This window comes from Amaranthus tricolor, chromosome 17 (assembly GCF_026212465.1).
Source record: "Amaranthus tricolor cultivar Red isolate AtriRed21 chromosome 17, ASM2621246v1, whole genome shotgun sequence".
Lineage (NCBI taxonomy): Eukaryota > Viridiplantae > Streptophyta > Magnoliopsida > Caryophyllales > Amaranthaceae > Amaranthus > Amaranthus tricolor.
The window spans coordinates 17,399,080-17,416,882 of NC_080063.1; the positions used below are offsets into that span (position 1 = coordinate 17,399,080).

The window sequence follows — 17,803 nt, forward strand, 5'->3', positions numbered from 1 at the left end:
AGCAAAAATTATTATATGTGACTTTCTCGCTGTAAAATATACTCTATATATAAATTTAACTGATTAATAAAAATTATAAAAAAAATAAACTCTTTATTTTAAAATACGAAATAATTTCTCATAAGATCAACACATCCTATACTATGATACTACCCAACAAAATTGTAGGAGCTAGCCTTGGGCATGCCTACTCAATTTCATACTCTTTTGTTTAATTATCTTCTTTTAATTATGTACATAATGATCTTCCTTAATCATAATAATTAATATTCTAACACCTATTCCACCCAAAAGAAAAAAAAAAGAAATGAAAACTATACATATGCGGGAGAATCATTCTTTCCCTCGAGCCATGTAACATGATTAGCGGGTAACATCGCCACCTTCTAAACAAGCTACTTTTTAGACGGGCGATCATAATTTTTTAAAAAATCTAAAATTTTTTTCACGCGATTTCATCGTAGAGCTTCCTGCAATTACAAAATGAAAAAAAAAATTAAATTAAATGAATGTTATTATTATCAAGCAAAAACAAGCATGCTTTAGATTTGTTTGTTAATGAGACTAATATAAAAATTAAAAAATTAATTTATTATTTGAATTTAGAAAGTCTTATCGTTCTTATTATGAGACGAACCTATATAATTAGTTTAGTTTTCTAATTGATCACTTTTAGATTATAAGTTAACACATAAGGTTATAAATTTTTTTCGTTTCAAAAAAAAAAATTATAAATGATCATTTTAAAGCTATAAAAAATAATCACTTTAAAATTATAAGTGAATATTTTAGGATAATAATTATATATTAGGTTGACCTAATAAAGATGGTCTCATTTCAAAATTTGGATTTGGAACGGAATTATCTTACCTGTGAAATTTGTAAGATCCATATTAGTTTACATTGAATAAACTCTTCTCTAATGATTCAAGTTTATACATGTTTCACTTCTTCCTTTCTTGTAACATTTTTTCATATCTTGGAAATCCCTTCTTATAGGCTGAATTAACCTACATACAAAATAATGAAAGGCTAAAATGAGGACTCAATTTACAAGATTATACAAATATTAAAAAAAATTGATAAAAATTAAGAGAAATTACTATGATTAATTAATTTCATTCAAGTTTATGTTCATCCTAAGGAAGGAAAAGAAAACTCCCAATAAATAATCAATCACATATATTACATAACTTATATATGATGTTTTATAAAATTACCTCCATTACTCTTTTAAGTTTGAATTTCATTTCTAGGGACCCATAATCAAACTAGAATGTTCTATAAAATTAGGAATAATTAACTGACAAAACAGCAACGTTACTGTCATTTGTCAATTATAGATGATGCAGATTGAGACCAAGAATTTTCTTTTTATAAAAGACCAAGAAATTAAATATTCTAATACATAACAAATTTTTTAAATAAAAATAATATAATTAATTTCTACTTACATTTAATTTTTTAATATTTTTTACTGAAAGGTTGGCCGAAGAAAAGGAAGAGTTCAACGAAAATCAAATTTAGAATTTTAACTGAAAAATTATATTTGCTCCACAATTGAGACAATAAAATTCTCAATCAACCCTTTTATATTTACTTGATTTTATAGAGGGAAGAACTTTTCATAGACTTGAACTTTACCAACCATTTATACCATGGGAGACTTCGAATTAATTTGTTATCATATCAACAGGTTATAAATTGTTTAAATTTTTTTTACATAATTCTTTATATTTACTCAATTATATAAATAAAAAAACTTTTCATATTATTAAATTTTTTTAACATTAAATAGTTGAGTTTATTGTATTATTTAATAAAGAATTAGTAGTATATTATTTGAAATTTTTTTTTCCCATTATTAGTATGGTTTAGAAGTAGATTCCTAGACAGGCTTACTCAAATATCCAACAATATGTCCTCATCAATAGATAAGTTGGCCCTACAATGCATATTCCGTAGATCAAAGGGTTTCTTGCTTTGTTTCTTTATTAGAAATAATATATACCCATTTCATCATTTTGATGTTTGATATATATATATATATATATATATATATATATATATATATATATATATATATATATATATATATATATATATATATAAATCCATCCCCAAATTTTTGTTGATCTGGTTACACATCATAATTTTGATTGGTTTTGTCATACGTTATACATCATGACTCATAACATTTTACAAGAAAAATATGAAGCTAACCATCACTTCAATCTAGAATCCTCCACGATACAATTTTTTTTTAAAAATCTAATCAAGATTTTGATGAATTAACATACTCCAATTATATAAAAATCAAAAAATTAGATAAAAACATAAAATATATAAAAGTCATGACGATTTTTTACAGTTTTTTTAAGAAATTCAATATAATTTACATTCTATGGTATTGGTAGGTATGGTAATTCCAAACTTCTACACAAATCGTCGAGTAAATATAAATTTCCTATAATTTAAATATATGGTGAACTAAAAATACATCTTCATGTTCATATTATATCTATCATTTTAGAAGAAAATGAGCTAGAACTTTGCATTTTTTATATGAGCAAAAGGTGTTTATAGATGCTCAAGTTATTTCTTGAGTTTTTGTGCAAGTTTGCTTAATTTACTACTCCCAAGTCTCGATTAAGGACCTATAATTCTATTATATTAATCACTACACATGTGACTCCCACACAATTAGAATGCAAGTAAAGTAGTATTAAAATTAAATATTGAGAATAATTTTAAACCATACACATTTAAAATGCAAGTAAAGTAGAAGTGAAATTTTTTGAGTAAAAAAAAAATCGAATTTCCTATTAATTTTGTACACAAACTAATGCAATATCTTTTATTTTGTAGGATTTAAAATTATAAAAAGTTAGTAGTATTAAAATTAAATATTGAGAATAAAATATAAATTAAGAGTTAAAAAGATTAACAAATCAACACCAAAGTTAAGTTACACTACTATACTTCAAACCAAATTTCACCTTTAATTTAAAATTTTAATATTCATAATGATTATAATAAGTTTTTATTTATAGGTGTTTAAAATAGTCTCGATTCGATATTTATTAGACATTGTATAAGTTATAACCGAATGCGACTTTAATTCAACATTAAAAATAAATTTACAATGTGTAAAAACTAATGTGAATACAAAAGTATTTTAATTCGATCCAAAACACTTAACTCAAAATCCATCTGATGACTCGAATAAATTCTTCTAAATTTATCCTCCAATGCTAGGTCAATTTAGGGAGATCAAAGTGTCACAACTTTATCCTTAAAAAATTGTTTTTAATTTACTCTTACTAAATGAGAATAATATTTACAATTTCACACAATTATTTAAAGACTTATTTTGTCATAATTATTAATTTTTGACTTAACGCTGTTACACCTGAAGATTGACATATAAAAACTCCAAAAGAAATTTAATATTAGGACATTTAAAATTAAAATGGAATAACTTTTTAATAAGAGGGGAGGGAATGTAGCTACTAGCTAAGAATCTTGATATTAACATAGTAAAAGAACCTATAAATGTTATGCAAATTGTGGTCAGTTTTGCTACACTTATACTTCAAATAAGTCAAAATAATTAATTTGAACAGGGCATTAATACGCATAACATGGTAGACTGGTAGGTTTTGACTCTTATAAATTGTTGAAATTTCCAAGCTCTTTCTCATGAAAAAGAGTAGCCAATTTTAAGGTAAGACTTCTTGCTATCCCTTATTGGCTATTACCAAATTTGGTGAATTATAGTTTTATAAGTCAGATACACAGAATATGATGATATTGATGATCAAATATTTGATGGTATGGTTAGTGAAAAATTGTTATACCCTTATAAAATATTTATTTATTTTAAAAAATCATTAATTATGGATGAGTATTTGGTAATTTAAATAATCAAATTTTGGGATATAAATAATTTGTGTCAACTTTAAAAAATATGGTAAATAATAGTCTACCATAAGTTAGAGAGAACCGATCAAACATGCTTAAGGAATCTCTGATTAAACTAATAATAGCCTTTGTCATGGCTTAAGTGTGATTATAACCTCATCAATCATCCTCTCATGGAATCTTATTATTTGATCTAAATTTTTTAAATCCTATATATGATTAATTAAATTATCTAAAATAATATTAAATTGGATCACTAAATTATATGTCCAAATTAATTTTTTTATTTATCTTTTATTTATTTATTTCTCTTTTATGTAACTCTGAAGATTCGAAATATTATTTTTATTAAATGACAAAGTTATAGCGCACATGTCTTAAGTTCTGCTATGCACGAAAGTATTTAGAATGATGCTCTCGCTAATTATACATTTGTTGTTGCCTCTCTCCTAAAACTCTGTGCGGGACTGTTTCAATATTTTTTGATTTTTCTTATATTCAAAAGTTAGATGTTTTTACCTTTTCCTAGAATTAAAAACAAGATCATAAATTTCACTAATTCATGACATTATTATTTATTACAGCTTGTGTAGCATCCCACCTTGGCATCTTTTATTCCTTTTACTCTTCTTTTTGAAGGCATGCTACTAAAGATTAGGTTATAGTAGCATATTTTTAATGATTTTGCACCAACTCAAGCCACCTAGCAAATGTATAGAGTAGAATCCTACAGCCTTACAAGTACTTTTTAGGTCTCATTTTGAGTAATTAATATTAAATCCCATGATAATCCTCTCATCAAGTACCAACCAAATAATTGATCTTGTAAATCTTTTTAAATAATCTCAAATTAAATATGCTATAAATCCAACTAAGTTCAAATATGACAAATTTTTTAAAATATAATACTCACTTTGATCTTATTTGTTCTTCTAATAATGTTAAACAAATGGGATTCTTTTAGTAAAAAAATATTTTGTAAAATTAAAAAATTTATAATGAAAAAATTTCGAAAATAATCAAAAGAACTAATAAGAACGAAGGGCGTGTACTATTATATCAAGGAAAGAAACATAGGAAGTACTTACAGCCTCAATGTCGATCTTATAAACAAGGAGTTTTTTACGTTCACGACAACTGATCCTATAAGCAACAAACACGTGTCCGACGGCCAAAATGTAAGAACAAACAAAGAGGGCAACCTCGGTGGCTTTAGTATACCCTGCTATTCCTTTCTGGCCACCATCGTTACTTGCACCACTAAACACGAACGGAGCTTTCAAAGAAACAAACACCAATGAGAGCACCGAGCAAATTGTTACCACCCATAAGTAGGGCCCATGTGATAACTTCGGCCCGTCACAACAACTATATACACCTATACATTGTCAATACCGCTTTTTGAAATTAAAATTTTAACATTGAAGTATAATAAAATATCATATGTATATAATAAATATAAAGCAATCATTTTAAATGACAATATTTAGCGATTTGTTTATGCGAATTATATTTATTAGCGATTTAATATTCTATATGACAAATTTAGTTACTATCTTACTTTGATATAGTACAATTACAATTAAAACAACAATTAAATATTGATTGATATAAACATGACATTATGCATTTTTCTTATTGAAAATTGACACATAAAAGGATTAGATAGATATTACTAATAATTATAAATTAATAATCTATATTTAGTGAAGAAATAACACATTGGTGCTACGCCAAACATTTAATTGTTGTTTGTACAGAAATGTATCACTAACAGAGCCAAATTTCAACACAATTAGAACTTAGATTCCTAATCACATGAAAATTAATACTAATTAGGCTAACTTGTTTGTTGAACTAATTATGCTTTTAGTAATTAATTAGTCAAATAAAATAATAAAATAAAATAGTGTCATTTTCAATATAAACTTATGTCACTTGAACTACTATACCACGTCCAACAATGTTTAAGTGTTTGATTTGCTAGTATTAGTTTTTCATTTTGTTTTGTTTTGGTGGGTGTAATTATGTTAGCTCATAAACTGTTTGATCAGGATAAAAAGGCAAATGCTAACTAATGACGGTATTGAATTTTTTTAATAAAATTAATAACATTTTTTAAATGAGTAATTAAAAAAAAAATAAAAAATATAAATTTTGTATATGTAATATATATTTTGAAACGTGATTTGTTGTAATATATTCTCATTAACAAACGTCCTGAAAGTATTCATTAACAAGATTCTTATAGAAAAACCTTAAAATTTCTAGTTAAAATAAAATATTCAACAATTTAAATTCCATAAAACACCTCGAAAAAGAAAGTGAGGAATTAAAGCAACAAACATAAAGATACAAAAATCTAACATGATAAACATAGATTAAAAGCTAGCAATATTGAAAATTGTGACATAGGATGAACATTTATCTTTCTACCTATTATACACGGGCGGAGTAAAAATTGCTTAATTTTTTAAAGATTATATACAATATCAAAGATTATGATATTTTTCTTAAATTTTTGTATCTTTAAACACTTGACATATACTGCGTAATTTTATTTAAGGCCTTCAAATATATTAACCATGCTTAGAAACTGCTCGGTATTAATAAATAATTTGACTTTTATATTCAATGTTATTTTTACGCCTAATCTAGATTCTCTCATGATAACAGAGTATTTATCTAACAAGATCAAGATATAATTACAAGCAAAATTCAAATATGTACAACAAATCAAATATGTATTTAGCACTATAAGGAGTTTCAATAAAACGTTTTGCTAATTTAAGAAATTTATATAACATTAAAATCATAATATGAATTAATTAATTATATGATAGTAAGTTATTCGTAACAGGTTTTAACATGTTCAACATATTGCATAAGCCTCGAAAAATTAAAGGCTCTAATATTAAATTACTTAATATTTTAAGTTTAAATATATAAAATTAAAAGTTATTAGAAAAATATCATAATTTTTTAAATTAAGCAGCGTCTTTGTAGAAATTGTCAATTTGACTTACGGTGCAACTTAATGTTAATGGCGTAATGGAAAAATGAATGTTGTAATTTATACAATTACTTAACTAAAATTGTTAAAAATCAATAAAAAAAACATAACATTAAATAAATCAATAAAAAAAAACTTACAGATGATAACGAGAGAACGAAGGATAGAAATTAATGGAATATCAACGAGAGAAGATCGAAAATCGTAATTAGAAAAGTGGGAAGAAAGAGATTTCGGAGAAAGAAATGGAGAAGAAGCAGATAGTAAAGCAGAAGGAAGAATTGCATCTGCAACAGCAAGAAGAACAGGTGCTGAGAAGAATAAGAATGAGATTAATAACGTAATTAAGAAAAATACTGTCTTAATTGCTCTTATTATTTTCAGTGATTTTGGTTCCTTGATAAATCCCATTTTTTAATTAATTTTTTGGATTTTTTGAGGTTTAATTTTGTAGGGATTGAGGTTTTTATGTACAGAGAAATGGGAATTGGGAGTGGGAAGGTTTTAATGAAGAGGAAAAAATGGGGGTTGAGAAAATTGACTAGAAAAGAGTAGTCGGAAGGTAAGGTAGAGTTTTAATTATAAGACTAATTTGAATAATAAAATAAGATACGCGGACGTTACTCGTCAAACTAAGCCAACTTTTTATTGTGCTTCTAGATTTTAACGGCATTAACTATCAACATTTCTTCTACTACTTAGGATCTTACAAATATATTAGCGGTCCGTTTGGTATGTAGTAATAAATAGTGGTAATTAGAATGAAAATTAGTGTAATTTTGGTTGAAAAATCACATGGCTTCCTTGATGACCATGCTTATCCAATTGTTCAACTTCAATCATCTCATTTAATTCATAAAATTCATTCCAATTTATTATCATTGGGAGATGTAGTATTAGGTGGTAATAGAAATTTATAAACAAAAAAATATTTTTGGGATCAAAGTTTCATTACCATGGGAATAATATTGAACTTTTGATGAAATTTTACACTATAAATCATTTTTATTACCATCATTTAATACTACTAACCAAACGGGCCGTAGAAGTATTACATTAAGAGGTTTTCAAAATAAATTTGACGCTACATTTTTAGATATTTTACAGTTGAATTTGATTTTAATCTGACTTTAAAAATGAGTCGCAATGATGCAAAAGCTAATAAAGACATAAAACTTAATTTTAAACCGATTCGAAATACATGATCTATAAGGAATCTGATAACACTAATGAACACATATTCAATGCTACTACAAATGAAAAAGTCTGTCTTATACAAATTTAGGTATATGTAAATATATGTCCTTCGAATTTGTATCGTTTGTTCAATAAATGATATAAATGACTATTATTTGTATTTTTATTTAACAAATGATACAAATACTTATTTTTGTCAATAATTATAGGTCTATACTTTTAATATGTTTGACTTTTTTTATTATTAATTATCTATATCGGTGGGGTTGACTTTGGATTAAATACATTTTAATTAAAATATCTTCGGTTTGATTGGTTGCAAGTTAGCCAAACGAGTAAAAGGTTTTAAATATTTTTTGTAACTTATCATTTATATTTCCCCTCCTCCTTCCCAAAAAATCTTTTATAAAATTAATTGTTCATATAAAAATAGAATAGTATATAATTTTGAGTTTTCAAGTTACGATATGAAATCAATAAATTTGACAAAATTGGTTTTAAAAAACTCAAAATGATAGAGGATCACTTTTTTTTTCCTATTTTTTTCTAGGTGGGGTCATTTAAAATTATATTTCATAATTTTCAAATTGTAAGCCACTCACATTCATTTGAATTTTGAATTAGTTTATGTTCGATAAAAAATTAATATGTTTATTTATAATGTATTAAGCCAATAATAATGTTTATCAGATTATTTTGTTGTGTTGATCGAGCTTTTGATATACTTTCTACGGCTATTGGTGTACCTAAAATATTAGTCATATTTATTCATTTAAGAAAAACAGGCAAAAATGCAACCAATTTACAATTTTTTTCAATAAAATTTAAATATAATGGGAAAAACACGTTACTAATTAACCGTTAAAAATTATGGACAACAAGCTTCTATGCATTTCTCACGCACACTCTATATTTTCCAAGTCGTTTCCTTCATGCCTCATTACTTACGTCCAATAAATTTTTTCCCTCTAAATTTTCCAGGCAAATTTCCTCCTTACTTGGAATTTTAAGTATATTCTAAATACTAATTATAATTTTTTTTATTGATAAACAAAAAGTCAAATTTGTGAGTTGAGTAAATTAAAAAAAAAAGTTTATTTTACAACTTACTACAATAGATAAACCAATGCATTAAGAGTTTGAAAATTGATTTTTATCTATGTTAAAATAAATATTATATTTTTGTTAAAATCTTAAATTCCATTTTTATCTAACTTGTCATTCTTATAATAAATAAATATGCGTTTGATTTCTAGGTTTTTTTTTTGTCAAAGCCTTTGATTTCTAGTTACTAGTATATATTTTCAGAAGTTATATAGTTATTGACCTTGACTTTAATCAACTCCTTTTTTTTAACGAGCATTAAGTCATATTCAACCTCATATACGTATGATCATGCAATTCTAAAAGTAATAGTATTAATATATTATATTATATTATATTATATTATATATGATTTTTGTGAAAACTTCTAAATTAGAAATTAATAGTAATATTAGTATTTTGAATTTGCCTATATTATGTAACTTTTAAGGGATTTAACCTGTAAATAAACAAAAGATTTAAACCTCATCAAAATATTACTCCTATGTACTTTGAGAATGTCACAATTTTTATTTTGGTCAATCCCTTCCATTTTACAATATTTTCATTTTGAGTAATGTTTTCAATACTTTTTATAATTTTATGAATGCATTTTCTCTTATTTTCTCTATTTTTAATTCTGTACATAAAATTTTAATTTTTCCTTTTATTTTCTGATATTTTTGATTTCATGGGTCAAAGGGATTACATTCTTCAGGTCATTAAACTAGCTAGTACTGTAGTACATATACACATTGACTATTTTATTAGAGAAATCTTCTAATATGTGTCCTTTGTCAAAATTAAAGTAGAACTTTCTCACATGAAAACATAAACCATAAAAGTAAAAACACATCATGAAAGTCTCTAAAAAAATAAAATCAAAAAATTTGATCATGTTTCATGTTGACTAATTACTTTCTCTTATATCCTATTTGCAAATATCTCTTCTACACTTTAATTTACTCGATATCCTAATTTGATAAATGTTTTCAATTCTGTTTATTTGATTTATGATGAATAGTCCTCTTGTTGACCATGGCCACTCCTCTTTGTCTCACCAAATTTTCATAATTTTTTTATATTTATTAAATATTTCTTCGTTTCATTGAAATTATCATATTTGATTTTTTATTGTTACGCTTGTGTGATAAGATGCAGACTTGCAAAGTTAGCTTTTGCTTCACTCAATTTTGTTTGTTACAGAACTTCTTCTGTTCTTTTTCGAGTTGAGAGACTGTTCAGTCGCATTATCCTTTATGGGTATGAGTTGCAGAACTTTTTGAAAATAAAATTGTGTCTCACTGAAGTAAATATTATTTTTCCTAAATAAGATTTTAAATTCAATTCTGTTTAAATCTTAAAAAGTCTAATACTTGAAAATTCAAAGATGAATATGATATCATGATGAGTAGGCATTATCCCTTACCAATTAAGTTTCATTGATTTAAGGAAGACATCATGCATTGCAAATCCTCCATGAATCATGTGATCACATGCATATTATTTGTCCCTTAGCTTGTGTTAATTAATCTTTGAACATTCCACAAGTCATTTTACTTGCATTGTTGTTATTTGTGCTACATTTCGGTGCAACACAAATTTCAATGCTGCTACGTTTGAATAACTGAATTTGGGTGTAATTTGTGCGGAGCGGACTAATAATTTATTCAAGCACTTGATTATAATATTTTGGAACTAAAATTTAAAAATTATTATTGTTGTTATATTTTGGGTTCAAATTAGATACTAAACTTTTCATGGTATTCAATGTATTATGTTTCGGATATGATAGAGAATTATAAGAGTGCTGCTGTATTAAAATAACATTAGATTTGAGTACTAAGTTGTACGAATGAGGTTGCGCTCTATCCTGCAATCACGAACAAACCTGTTCGGGAATGATGCCTCCAAAAACTCCTCAAACGCTCAAGTTAGGTTAAATAAGAAGAATAAGTGGGTGGTGAATATTTAGAGATACAGATAGTAACAACTAATAAAAAGATATTTTTTATTGTTCTTGTACCGTAAACATTATTAGTTTTATTTCAAGTATATGGCAAGTGCGAACATACAAACAACATAAGAGACGATAGCCATGTAAAAACATGATTCACCATTGCAATGCTTATTTTAACTATGTACCTGTTTAAGAAGCATAACCATTACGCAAATGAATACTGCAGATGTAAAGCATGGGATAAACCTTATGCAAGTGCAAAAAATGAAAACCGCTAGAAGGAGGGCTTGAACCTCCGACCTTGTGGTTAACAGCCACACGCTCTAACCAACTGAGCTATTCCAGCTTGTTATTAATGCAGTATTCAAAATTTTATTTAACTCTGATTTGCGTTGCTTTGGTTCATTACTTTTTCGCTGATCTATAATTGAAGAATATACTTGTATATCTTGCAAAAAGTAAAATATTGTATGAGATATGCCTTTTGTTTATGAGAATATGATTTTTTTTTTAAGGTCGTGACGTCTCATCAAGAGAGATGATATCTCACAAGAAAATCTTTAGAATATTTTGGTTGGCACCTAGCATGATGGCATTTGATGCTCTAGGACGAGCACAAATTATACGTGTTTATTTTTTAAACAATTTTGTAAACCTTAATCTATTTCTACCAAAACCCATCAATGTTATTGATTTTCTTAAAATTGAAAATTTCTTATTATAGAGTAAATTGGACCGGGGAAGAAGAGAAGTAAATGAAAATCGAGTTCAAATAATGAGATACTTATTCCAATTAAGACAAAATCTAATTCACGAAAAATTTTTGTATTTTAACGTTGATATTCTGGATCAAAATTAACTAATTTTCTTTTCAAATATTAAGACTTAAGAGTCAAAGTCATTATTTCTTAATTAATGGAGTATTACATGAAAACTGTTTTTAACAGAAATGTTTTATGGTGATTTATAAATATTATACAGTGATAAGAATAAAATAATAAACTTTAATCTAAATATAAAATCTGACTATTTTAACCGAACTAAGCATTATTGATAATTCGAGTGTCTCCAGCAACACCATACTGATTGTTTTTATGAACTTCTATTTCATTGCTTTCTAAAACTCAATTTCAAATCTAATAAGTTCATTAAGGTTTAATAAGTTTAATTATGGCGAAGCAACTGGAGAATCCGATAACTTTCATGTAATATCATGGATCCTCCTTGGATAAGGGTATAACTTGCCGTCATCCAAACCATTCCAAACGATGTTTACAGCTTCAGCCACCGGGAAATACTAACTATGACGATGACAATGGAAACATTTAAGTGCAGATTTCTACTTTACTGCAGTAGAAAGTTGGTGATATATAAACTGGGCAAGTTATGCCGAGATTTCAACAAAAAATATCGACATTTAACAAGAGGCTACTATATTTGTTGGATCAACGAAAAAAGTATAATCTGCTATATTGCGTAAGTCCAGAGGTGTCACGTCTGGGTAGAATGGATCGGAAGAAGTGCAAATTGCAATGCCTTTTAAAGTCCTGAGGACGCTATCTCCCCTGAATTCGCTATGACAACTTTGCTGCTTGGTATCCCTTTGTTCGTTCCTCGCGCCTCAATCTTGTGGACAACGTCCATTCCTGACAAGACTTCACCAAACACGACATGTTTCCCATCCAACCTTCAATGTTAAAAACAAAACAAAAATTATATGAAGAGTTACTCGAACTCGGGTACTTGTGTCCAATATGGAAACTGTTTACGTGTCCAGCTTGGCTATTTTGACAAAATATATCATGATTTCATTTCAAAATAAAGTTTTGAAGAGTTGTACTATTGTATGGGAATCAAGCATCACAGATCTTGCCGCTTGACACGAGAAAACGGGAATTTGGGGTAGCCACACAAACCTAAGCCTTCATTACAACAATCTATTACCCAACCCCATTAAGTGGCTCCCACTTAGGGGGCTCGAGCGGTCGATGTAAGCAACTTCACCCTTGTAAATACAATGAGTTGTTTTCGGTTAGTTCTTAATAGCCTGCAACTTCACATAAACAAGAGGTAATAATAAATAGCCAAAATGACTCGACAATGGATGCGACCACCAAACATTATGGATGCTTCCCACATTCCAATCTTCCAACAAGAATTCTAAATGCAGAAATCAACAGTACTCGGCACATCAGATACGACATTCAAAATGTCCTACTCCCTTTTCCTCTCTCGTAAAACAACAAAACAGAAGCAACTTACCAGCTTGTTTTAACAGTTGTAATAAAGAACTGTGACCCGTTGGTATCTGGTCCAGCATTTGCCATCGAGAGAATTCCTAACCAATGTAAGCAACAATTAGATTCTCCAATCAGCCGATTGAAAGATTACGAGCAAATTGCAGATCACAATGAGCTAATAAAATAGTTGCTGAAGAGTCGTTAAGCTAGCTCATCAAGGGTGCATTCACATAATCCACCAAATAAAACATCTTCGGCATAAAAATGAATACATGTGGTACTTTAAACTACCTGGACCGGTATGCTTCATTTTGAAGTTCTCGTCTGCAAACCTCTCGCCATATATAGACTCTCCACCACGGCCATCACCGACAGTGAAATCACCCCCCTGAATCATAAAGCTTGGGATGATCCGGTGAAATTTGCTTCCTTTATAATGCAGAGGTTTCCCGCTGTTTCCTGTTCCTTTCTCACCTGATATTTAAGCAATTTATTAGGGTAAAAAAATGTTTGAACCAAAAGCCTCCTGAATCAATGCTTCTAGTCAGCTTAGTCATCTTGACTCTGAATGATTCAAAACAATTATTATCAAGAAATGCAAATTTTCTCTACATCGAAAAAATGCAGCATAAAAAACGCCTATACTTCATTGAAATGACGACAAACATGAGACTTTTAATACAGCATCATGTTCATGAACAATTATACATAGGCAAGCACATTGCACAAATAGGACATTATTTCTGAAGCTTCTTAAAACGGCAGCCACATATGGATTACTAGAACACAACAAGATAACTACAGGTTCATTGCCTAAACTTAACAAAATAGCAACACTACATCGTCCCGATCCCACTAAGGTGGCTCAATACAAGGCACGGGAACGGGGTCGACGTAACCACCTTTATCGTTGTAAATTTAACAGAAATGCTTCAAAAATACTGTTCAAAAGACAGAACTCAATTTCAATTTGATGTACCCAACCTAAATGACTACACCGTATGGGAAGAACAAGGAAACAAGTAGGCTACTAGATTTATCATTCTCCTCGAAGGAAGATAAGGAAATCAAACATAGAAGAAGAAACCAAAATAATTTGATGTAGTAAAAGACCTCATGAACAAAAGTAGAAGAGAAAAAAAAGGCAGGAAACAAATGTTACATGGCTACCCGTGCATAGTGCTCGAAAGTTCTCTGCAAATAAGATACTTCTTTTGATTAGTATACAGAAAGTAGTGAATACATTGTCAGAGCAGTTATAAAACAAGCATCACTTTAAGCGAACGAAGAAAATTGTACCTACAGTTCGGGGAACTGATTTTCCAAAGAGGCCCATTATGATTCTTCCTGGAATTGGAAATACACATATGATTAGCAGATTTTCTTTATTGTTATAGCATTTGTATTACAATAACATAGATAACGAAAACAAGTCAACAACTGACTTATGATTGCTCTAGAGAGTCTATGTGTAACATTATTGGGCCACGTAGTCACGAACATCTTGAAAGTACCAATCACATTCTCTTAAATGTTAAAAATAGATATAACTGTAACTGATAAAGTCTAATGTTTATCAAATATCAACGATACTGTGTTAACTATCAGAGCACTGAAATCCTACATAGGAATGTTTGAAATGCATAAATCCTTTCGGTGAAAGGAAGAGTTCAAATTCTTTCTGCTTTTGAGTACTTAGGATCAGGAATGAACTTAGTCTAAACTTACTAAACTCATTACAGCTCAATGAATTGAACTTATTTAAAAGTGAACATGTGAAAGTGAAAGTATAAATTGAAATGAACTTATTAAAATTGAATTGAACTGAATTGAACTTATTAAACACAGAAATAGGACATGGTAAAAAGGAACTTAGCAGTATAGCAAAGGCTTTAAGATTGTTTCTTCACTCTAACCTCTCCATTTTCTTAACCATGATCCATGATGCATCCCCATTCAACCAACCAGATGAATTGAGGATAAAGAAGCATAAAAGGGAGAATACTCGCACTTTCTTCAAATTGAGAAAAACACCAAAATTGAGATCAGATGATTTGTAAGCAACACTCAATAATGCATCCAAGCTTGATTACACCCCATATAGCATATTTTGAAGCATAAGTGGACTCCTTATATAGGAAACAGGCTCCAAACATAGGCAGAACCCAAAGAACCAAGCATTTCGAATATAAGGTTTACCACTATGAATAAATGACAAGGAAGGTTTCGACAAGAAATTAAAAGGTATTAAATATTAGAAATGTGAATCATTTTCAACATAATAACACCACATACTAGTGTTTATAAAAACCAACTCTTTCAACTAATACTTGATAGTGGATACACACTACATACACTATCATTTACCAAGTACCAACAAATTTTTTAGCTAAACTAGTTTGAAGAGAGAAAACATTAAGATGCAATAACAACTAAACAATTTTCATATTTATAATGTCCCATTTTGCACTCAAATTTCATCCAAAATTCAACAAAACACCAATGAATATATTAAAACAAGTAACAACAAATACCAGCAGGCTTCCCATCAATCTCTACATCAAAGAAAACCTTGTGAGTCACTTGTTTCATTCCATCATCCGACGACGATAACTTCTCCTAAAACACATTATTCCCCAAAAATAAATACCACTAAGAAAGATGACATGAACAAAACCCAAAAACCCTAAAAAAAATAAAAAGGGTTCATACTTGAGACGAATTAAATACATAATATAAGCTCACCTCATAATCCCTCCCTTGATCCTTACTAATTACATGTGGATCACTAACTTTCTCCACTGGGGATGATCCAGGATCACTTAAATGATTCTGCAATTAATTCAAATAAACTACATTGGTATTTAAGCTACATAATTGAAAATTCCACAATATTAATTAACATCACCCAAATAACGGTTCCATTTTTCAATTCTTGATATCATTTTTTCTTCATTAAAAAGTATAAGTAAACCCTAACAATCCACAAACTTTTAATCTTGGATATATTTTCTTATCTCGAATCCAAAAATCAATTGATAGAATGATACAAAATATGGAATTATAGTTTAGTACATCCATCAATTGAACATTTATCATGATTTATAACAAAAAATAAATGGGAAAAGACTAGAAATTATACGTAAAAGAAGAATTAAAAAAGGGAAATACCAGAATTAGAAGTAAGAATCCGAAGAGAGCCAGGAGCCATAGTAATGCAGGTAATATAATTCGCTTATTCGCAATCGCCATTGTTTTGATTTTTTTTTTTTTTTTTTTACCTTACTAGATCTTCTCCTTAACTGATTCTTTTTAATATGGTGTTTTGGAGATCATTTCATTTTTGTTTTCCACTTTTTTTTTTGGGTGGAAAATTATAAGTGACAAATAGAAGACTAGGAGGGTCTATTTTGTTAATCACACAAGTAGAGTAGTGATCATAAAACTTTTTTTTTTAAAACTAAATTTTTATAAAATAATGGTATTTATTGAATTGTTAATATTTAAAAATAATAATAAAATATAAATTAATTTACAATAAAATCTATTCTATCATTATATCTCTTCAATTTACCAATATGGCTTTTAGTTAATACTCCTATATAAATAAATTGAATAGTAAATATTGATAATATTCATAAAATATTCTAAAAATAAAAAATTTATAGTCAAATTATATATTGTAATTAGTATTTAATATTTGCATATTGCATCTTGCTATGAATATTAGTGGCAGAGCCAATTTATAAATTTGGTGTCATATGACCCCATTTTAAACTCAAAAATTAAAAAATATTCTTTGGTAAATTCAAACTATTCATATATTTTCTCCTAAATTTAACAATAAAAACTCACTGAATTTTTGTAATTGCATTTTAGTCCCACTAAACATATTTTCTAAATCTACCATCGATTACATATACTTTATACTTTTATAGCTACCACAATTCTTTTGTAAAGATATTCTAATCTTTTTGTTTTTGGTGCAACATAAGACTTTTTAAATTATTAACTATAATAATTTAATAATTTATTGATTTACATCGGAGATAATCGGTTTTTTAGTAGCAATAAATACTATATTCCTCAAATATGATTTAAGTTGGATTTTTATTAACCCCTTACCCTACTGTAACATATGACTTATAAAATTATTAAATACTACTTCTACGGTATGCTAATAGTAATTATTCATTAATTCACATTGGAGATAGTCGAGTCTTGGCTTAGTGGCCGTAAATACTATATTCTCCGAACAAGAGTTGAATTTGATTTTTCTTGAACCCTTACCCTATGTAATTATATAAAAAAAAAATAAAAAAAAACACAATGATCTGAACCAAAGCAAGAAACTTGAATAATAAATAAAGAGAAAGTGCTAATTAT

General features: G+C 27.9%; 2 protein-coding genes and 1 non-coding gene across 3 annotated transcripts; all 3 read right to left on the reverse strand.

The window, feature by feature from the left end:
- LOC130804275 (uncharacterized) lies at positions 1-7,501 on the reverse strand. The gene is made up of 4 exons (XM_057668663.1): positions 7,078-7,501; positions 5,013-5,302; positions 871-1,010; positions 1-470 (listed from the first exon to the last, which is right to left on the reverse strand). Exons 1-3 carry the CDS (start codon positions 7,346-7,348, stop codon positions 945-947), a joined length of 627 nt encoding a protein of 208 aa, XP_057524646.1. The 5' UTR covers positions 7,349-7,501; the 3' UTR covers positions 1-470; positions 871-944.
- Positions 7,502-11,449: 3,948 nt separating this feature from the next.
- On the reverse strand, positions 11,450-11,523 carry TRNAN-GUU (transfer RNA asparagine (anticodon GUU)). Its single transcript has one exon. It is a non-coding gene; the product is annotated as a tRNA-Asn (tRNA).
- Positions 11,524-12,143: 620 nt separating this feature from the next.
- On the reverse strand, positions 12,144-16,793 carry LOC130804325 (peptidyl-prolyl cis-trans isomerase CYP19-4-like). The gene is made up of 8 exons (XM_057668720.1): positions 16,589-16,793; positions 16,163-16,249; positions 15,952-16,036; positions 14,717-14,764; positions 14,588-14,611; positions 13,709-13,891; positions 13,440-13,515; positions 12,144-12,864 (listed from the first exon to the last, which is right to left on the reverse strand). Exons 1-8 carry the CDS (start codon positions 16,667-16,669, stop codon positions 12,717-12,719), a joined length of 732 nt encoding a protein of 243 aa, XP_057524703.1. The 5' UTR covers positions 16,670-16,793; the 3' UTR covers positions 12,144-12,716.
- Between the last annotated feature and the right edge of the window lie 1,010 nt (positions 16,794-17,803).